Below are 7,610 nucleotides of genomic sequence, written 5' to 3' on the forward strand. Positions count from 1 at the left end.
CTAATACCCTTTAAAAAATTACAAATTTCAATTAAAAAAAAAAAAAAAAAAAAAAAAAAAAAAAGAGGTAAGGTTTGATTAAATATGATCAAATTACTGTCTCTGAAGAAGAAAGGCATCTGCTAGAAAAGCAATACAATAATAATCAATATAAAAAAATGCATGTTGACAAATGAAAAAAAACCACAACCTGAGCAGAAGACTGGTAGGTATGCTAATGTAGCACTAGTAAAGGTCTCACTTTGGTAAATAGCTCCCATAATGATTGACAAATAGAAGAACTGCAGCATTCATGTTTACACACAATGATTTAATTACAGCAAGAAACTGAGACCAATGTGTCTTGGTAGTTATGTTTAATTTAGAAGAAAGGTTTCCTGGAAACAGAAGGAACCTGTATAAACATATCCCCATTGTATGGAGACAGGTTCCAGGCGGAAGCCAAACTGAAGACCTCTTGAAATTGCTCTCAACTGCAATAATTTTTTAACAACAAAACCTGAGATCTCAATAGAGATACTCATATTAAAGTTTAAAACTTATGTGTGCTAGTGAAATCTGCATTAAAAGTAATTCTCTTCACAAAACTTACAATAGAAAGTGGAGTATCAAATAAAACCACTGTTTAAAAGGCTATCTTCTGGTCTACAAGCCCTGCATTGAGCTTGCTTGAATGAAGCAAAGCTTGAGCAAAGCTTGAATAAGCAAAGTTTACAAACTCCACAATTAGGACAGTTTCAAGGGTAGTGACAAAGTTAATACAAATATACATGAGTTGCATAATGTTATTGATAGAATTTAAGTCTCTCTAAGTCACTGGCTTCAGTGAAAGGCCTTTACCCACTTGATACAGGCTATTTACCTGGCTCAGTTTTGTTTCTAACCTTTTTTTAAAGCCTTGTTTCTAACCTGATTTTAAACAAACTTCTAGGTCCAGTGATATAGGACAGAAGAGTTTTCTTTCAGTTCTTTTAAAGAAAGTGGCAACTATTCTGATGAGTATGCTACTAGTTTTCTAGCAAAACATATTTCTTACAAGAAAAACAAAAATATCTGAAAGCACCTTCACAAGCTACCTTCCCTCTTCCCATTTAGCAAAAGGGAAGCTGAGGTATAATGAGCTTATTCAGGATCTGTGTACTATTCTGCTTTCCACAGTGCCTCCTCTACTGAATTAGTTTTAAGATTTCAACACGCAATTTAAATATACAGCTAGTGAAAAAAAAAATCACCAGTAGGTATATAAGTGAAGTTAATTTACCACAGGACTAGTATCAAATCACAGCAGTGGGAAATGACATCCACTGTCATCATCTTTCTACTGAGCAAATAAGAAAACTTTCAGAATTACTAACTAAAGGCATATACTCCTACACATGGGATATTACTGCATCTGCTAACTTCTTCCCAAATCTACTTCATCATAGCATAAAGTTAGTGTAATGCACAACCTGGCAGCCTCAAGTCCAGCTTGTAAAAATATTTTTAAGCTTCCTGCAGAGAGAGCCTGGAGCTCAGTTTATTTGCCATTCTTAGTGTAATGAATTACATGTTCAGATTAACAAAGGATTATGCATTTTTCCAAAGCATTATATAAAGGTCTGTGCTTGTTGACACAGAAAACTCGCAACTGCCCTTCTTAATTACTGAATATTCTAGACTTTGTATCTCAAAATTTTCCTCACTATATTCCATCTCTGCTCCCCCATTTGCTGTTGATCATATGAAGTCCCACTAATCTCCGCAATAATCCAAGTAAACTCAGAAATTGCCTACAACCAAAAAAACAGCAGGTCTCTGAAAATGAGTAAAAAAATGGAATGTTTGAGGAATTTGTAAATTAAGTGTGTTTTAATAAAAAACAATAATAGCAGTGCCAAATGCTGTACTACACTCACTAGTTTTTGAGTTGTGAGTCAAACAAGAAATTAAACCAACTACATAGAGTATATGTTGTTAGAAATACACAAATGGGAAGCTAACTTGCTTTTCCTATTTTAACTGCAGTATTCTTACTAACAATAAATACTAACTGTAAAAATTACTTGCTGGTTTCATGTGGAGTTTTGAATTTTTTTCCTCTCAGTTTTGACGTACTTTTACACTTCATTAGAAGGCCAGCTAGTTGGTTTGAAGTTGTAATTTTGTATGAGGCTGAATTTAAGCGATAATTTCTTAGTTTTGCTTACATACCTTAAAAGTTGGATCCAAAATAAATGAGTAGGAATGAAAATCAGACATGAGAGTGGACAACAGCAACATACCTATTCTTACAAGTTGCTGAAATGTTATGGCAAGTAAGTTTTTAACCAGTAGTAGTTTCAAAATTATTTTGCATTAACATATGCTTTTGTCCAGTCTGATGAGGAAAATGTATCATAGACAGACTTGCTTTTACATCTGTAACAAAACATACCTGTCCCAGTCAAAAGTCCAGCACTCTTCTTTCGTGCATAAGCGCGTAAGTGGTTGGACAGGCTAACAGCACTTGTAAACGTCGTATTGCAATGCACACACGTTCTAAGCTTCACAGGCATACCTATCATTCAAAAGAAAACTATAATCCAGTTCTCTCTTCAAAAAATGAAATTCTCAAAGCGTTGTAAAAAATGTTCTGCAATAAAGATGGTTTAAAATATATTCACTGCATTGACGCAATTGTTTAGTATATTAGAAGGATCCAAGTTAACCGTTATCAGTTCTCCATGTAGTGCTTTAAGCCAAACAATGTTATTTGAAAAAGAACAGAAAGGAGACTACTTGAGCCCATTAGGCTACTCTGCATTTAATACCTACAATCAAATTCCTACAGATGTCCACATTAGAAAGCTCTGATCCCAATATATATAATCCTGCAATTTCAAGGGCACAATTCTGTTGAGAAACTTCAGAGCTTGCAACATTATCAATAAAGAGAATTTTAAAAGTCTAGCTGACAAAGTGGTAATTAGAAGTATTTTACCATATGACTGTAGAGCTCAATACTAAATTAGGCTGCTGTTGAAGCCTCCGAGAAAAAGGTGGTAAAACACACCACTGAACAGCTGTTTTGTTCAGTGCATTTTCTGTTCATTACTTTAGTTGTGCAATTGATAATGAAAGTTAATTATTTGAAGTTTTTTTCTAAAATCTTTGTGCTAAATAAATGATCAACAAAGCAACATACTACTTATCACAGGAAAACAGTGAAACAACACTAACTCCTCACTTACCAGACAAAGCAACCCTGCTCAACTTCACCATATCTCTCCCTTCACTTTACCAAAGATGTATTTTTTTGGTCAACTAATATTTCAAGTTATCTACTGATAAAGTATTAGAAGAATATATAAAAAACTAAAACTACTCGGCTGAAAAGTCGCTGTTTGCAGGAAAGAAAGAATCCTACTCTCCAGCAGCCCACAGAAGACATGCTGTTTTCTCAGGCAAGTTACAGAAGAGCACCTATAGTTCGTATAAACCTTCTTAAAAACTAAACACAGAATTAGAAATTTTTGCATTTTATGGAAAAACAGGAGGATTTCAACTTGATGATAAGTATTTTCTTATTAACTCAACTGGTACAATGCGTTAGTTGTCAAATTCTGTTACCTCAGCCACAGAAAATTATAGGGCCCCATTTGTAACTGTCAGTCCTATGCAAGCGTATAGTTTATTTTTACCTGGTTGTTCATCCCAACCAAGCAGATGCTACCTACTACTCAGCAGTAAGTATTAAAGAGAAAGCAATACACAGTGTCAGGTTTGGCAAGTTATTCTTTAGCATTGTTTTTCAAATCATTAAGCCTGTCCAAGATATACTTCCTTTATTAAGCAATTTCCTCTCTTAAAAGACAACCAGAGATGTCCACAGAAGACATGAAATGTAATTCTGTTCCACCACTACTGTGTCATTTTAGAAAGCCACCTTTGTTAAGAAATTGACCGCTGCACTTTTGTAGTCCCCTAAAAGAGCTTTTGAGCGCATCAGATTGTTGTTGGTTTTTATTTGTTTAAAGGAAGACAAGAATATAGTTGAAAAAGTGCTAGATACTGCCAGTTTTACTAACCTGTATGAAGTAGTAACAAGAAAACAAAGAGCACCAAAAAAAGTCAGGGGTATAAAAATAAGATCCTCCTCCTGAATCTAATGAATCCTGCAGAATTAAAAGGTGGTGTCCAAACAAGAAACAGGTAAATGAGAACTCTAACATACACATTAAAAAGGATGTTGTAAGAATTACCCAAGGCTAGAAATAACTTACGTGACAAAGTAGGTTAAAAACATCACTCTAAAAAACTGTTGTATTAGTATACAGAGTATCTAGGAAGACGATTATAGAATTGTTTCATTAGCACAATTTTCAGTGGAGGGGCAGTCGCTATCCATATCAGTCAGGGACTGTGCATTAGAAACCTGCAGGCTACAACTAAATTCCAACAGAGCTTGAACCAGCACAGGTCTTCACTCAGCATAGAAAAGCCCTAAGCAAGCACCAGTTTCTCACAGCAGCTGCAATTTTGAAATAAACAAGAATGAATCCATGCTGTAAGAAGAGTATGTTTGCCTAAAACCATCAAAATCAGTTGACAGTGATTCACCAATTTGGAATATTACACGTTCATAAAGGTATCAACAGTTCTGTTAGTTTGAGTAAATGCTGCTTTGCCCAAACCTCAAACATTTAAATGAAATAGTTCCCAAACCAGTTGGTTCAGTGCCCAGAAACAAGGTTACAAGCCCAAACATTTCAGAACTGTTAAGTCTACCAAATATGCACGGACACTTCAACTTGTTATTGCAGGATGTGTCATCTTCTTTACTGAGGAGCATTTTGTGTCCACTTTGAATTTGTATGCTCAGCCATATGCAGAACAGGAACAACGTTCCGTGTAAAAAATCCTCAGTACTGCTGAGGGGTTGTTTCTTTTTAGGAAAAACATGTCACAAAAATTTGCTGTGCTACCTCTCGCAGTCAGTGTCCTCTGGAAATGAAACAAGAATTAAATGAACAGTACCCCAAATGAAATACTCTGGACTTGCACATTTTCTATGAATTAAAGGATTCTTTGGAAACGTGGTCAAGACAACTAGAAACATCTTCTTACCTGACTGCATAGTCAAGTCCATTTTTTGTGGCTGATACATCAATGGACTGTCTTCATTTAATGGAAGAACACATTTCTGAACAAACCTCTTTCTTGCAGTTTGATTATGAATTTTTTGAGGAGAAATAATAGGATTCCTTTCTTCTCCTAACCTCTTGTTTTTCAGGAGTTCTATCAGTGTAAGTGACTGATTTTTTTTCCCATCATGTAGTACTGCTTTTGCTTCATCACATTCATTTAGGAAACTCAGCCTTTCTTCCTCTGATGCAGACACAGACATATCTTCAGTCTTTAGGCCATTATGGTATGCTTCAAGAGGTATAACATTCGGAGATAAAAAGTCATCATTTGATGCAAATTTCTGAGCAACAAATGGTCTGGGAATAATGCGGCGACTGTTCAGAGCCTTTAGGATTTTTTCATACTTCTCTTCATTTTGCATCATCTCATTCAGAACACAGATTGGAGATTTGTGTGCGTCCCACTTGGTTTTGCCAAGCCTCTTCAGGTGTCCTCGCACATGATTAGACAATCCAATTTTAGTATCGAACCAGCCTCCACAGAGTTGACATGTATGTTCAGAGGAAGTTTCAGATTTCTCGATTGCTACAAAGAAAATAATGGTGATGTTTTTGGACAATGATATACAGGCAAAACATTACAATAGCAAATCACCAGAACCAGACCAGAGGCTTTACAAGAAGATAAAGCAAGTCCTGTTTAGTGCTCATTAAGTATCTTTGTCTCTTTTACTTTATACTAAAATTAAACACCAATGAAACATCAAAAACCAACTTACCTTTTCTAACACGTTTAACAGGAGTTCCTGTTCCAGTTCTTTTAAAATGCTGCATTTTGTCACTTGTTGCTATCTGTTCCGGTGAAACAACATGACGAGCTTCATAGCTTAATCCAGCTCTGTGAAGATGTCCTCTGACATGATTAGACAACCCAACACCTGTTTCAAAGGTTGCTGGACAGTATGGGCAGGACTTCTTTTCAAGCGACAAATCAGTCCAATGGAAAACTGAATTATGCTTTGGCAATGCTGATCCTACATTTTCTAAATTCTGAGGATCATGCAAATCATGCAGAAAGTTACTACCCTCAGCATCTTCATAATACTCAAAATAAAAGCCATCACTCTGCTCATAACTAAGAGCAGATTTATCACCAGCTTCATGATCTTCCATTTTACCTTTGAATATGGGGAACAGGTTTGCATGCTCCTGATTAATATCACTGTAAGATTCATCCTCCACAGACTGTGTAGTGTAATCACATAGTTCAACATTATCCCATGAACTTTCATCCTCCGTTTCATAGCTGTCTTTTTTTTCAGCAGAGTTAAATTTCTGTAAAACAACAACAGTCGTTTTATGCAGAAAATCTGGATAGCAATCCAAATAATCTCCTGCAACAGAGCCTTCCTTCCCTCTTGGATTCTTTAACCACTCTTTTTACAGCTACATGCCTATGATCTTTACCGCCTTCTGCCCTTCTGCAATCAAAATTATCGGAATCCATGACAAAACAATTATTACGGGCACTACTTGATGAAGAAAATAAATATAAAAAACTGACAGAGTTGGACTCTTCCTTTTTAAACACAAAGAGTAAGGGTCACCAGATTTTTTAATCATGCTGTAGTTTTCCTACTTGTGTTTATATAAGTAATTACTGATTGATTTGATACTAGCTTTCTGCTTTGCTGCTTGATTAAAACATTTAAGTTTCTGTCAATGCTATTTCTAATAAAAAAGGTCGTTTGTAGAATTTAGTTTGCACACACTTACAGATGACTGTGAAACGCTTTTCCGAGCCTTCTGTATCCTGTAGGGTCTCTTGTGAAGTTTTGCGAAGTTACTGGACTGTGAAGTAGAGCCAAATCTTTTTACATCCTGTTTTAAAACAGAGTTCTTTGGAAAAGTAGATTGTTTGATGAACTGTTTTGTCCTGCTACCAAAATCTAAAGATTCTTCTATGATGCTGCCTTTTCTTTTTTCTAGTCTAAGATGGCTACCAAAGCGATTAATACATGATGCTGGGTGCAAATATTCCATGTGTTTTTTTAAAACGCTTCTAGTTGAAGTAGTAAATGGACACATCTTACACATATACGTAGACGACTTTTTTGAGGATCCTAAATATGGATCTTTCAAGGATGCCTTTTTCTGTGTTTTCCTCTGGGACATGTCACTACCAATAATTGAACATTTGACTACTGCTCCATGAGCAATTCCTCGATGGCATTCTAGTTCATTTTCTGTCACAGCCATGAAATTGCATTCCTCACAGCAATAGTATCTTTTATCCTTTTCATGGGTCTTTGCATGCTGCACAAAGGTTTTGGGACAATTTGTACCAAATACACACTGTGGACACTGTAACCGTGCGCTCCTTCCCTCATCCTGAAGCTCTTTCAACTCACGGATTTCTTCCATCAGTTTCTGCCTTCTTTCCTGGTGAATTATCATATGCTTAAGAAGTGAATTACGATCTCGAAATGTCCTTCCACATTC

The 7,610-nt window shown here is 35.8% G+C and overlaps 1 protein-coding gene across 1 annotated transcript in view; it reads right to left on the reverse strand.

The window, feature by feature from the left end:
• The window catches only part of ZNF644 (zinc finger protein 644), a 29,165-nt gene that overhangs the window by 7,378 nt on the left and 14,177 nt on the right, over nt 1-7,610 (reverse strand). Inside the window, exons 4-7 of the mRNA XM_010006623.1 lie at nt 6,885-7,610; nt 5,888-6,443; nt 5,089-5,694; nt 2,417-2,539 (exon numbers count right to left, since the gene is read on the reverse strand). Of these exons, the coding sequence (XP_010004925.1) occupies nt 2,417-2,539; nt 5,089-5,694; nt 5,888-6,443; nt 6,885-7,610 (2,011 nt within the window). The remainder of the gene's footprint in view (nt 1-2,416; nt 2,540-5,088; nt 5,695-5,887; nt 6,444-6,884) is intronic.

The sequence above is a fragment of the Chaetura pelagica genome, unplaced genomic scaffold, assembly GCF_000747805.2.
Source record: "Chaetura pelagica isolate M959 unplaced genomic scaffold, ChaPel_1.0 scaffold69, whole genome shotgun sequence".
NCBI classification, from domain to species: Eukaryota; Metazoa; Chordata; class Aves; order Apodiformes; family Apodidae; genus Chaetura; species Chaetura pelagica.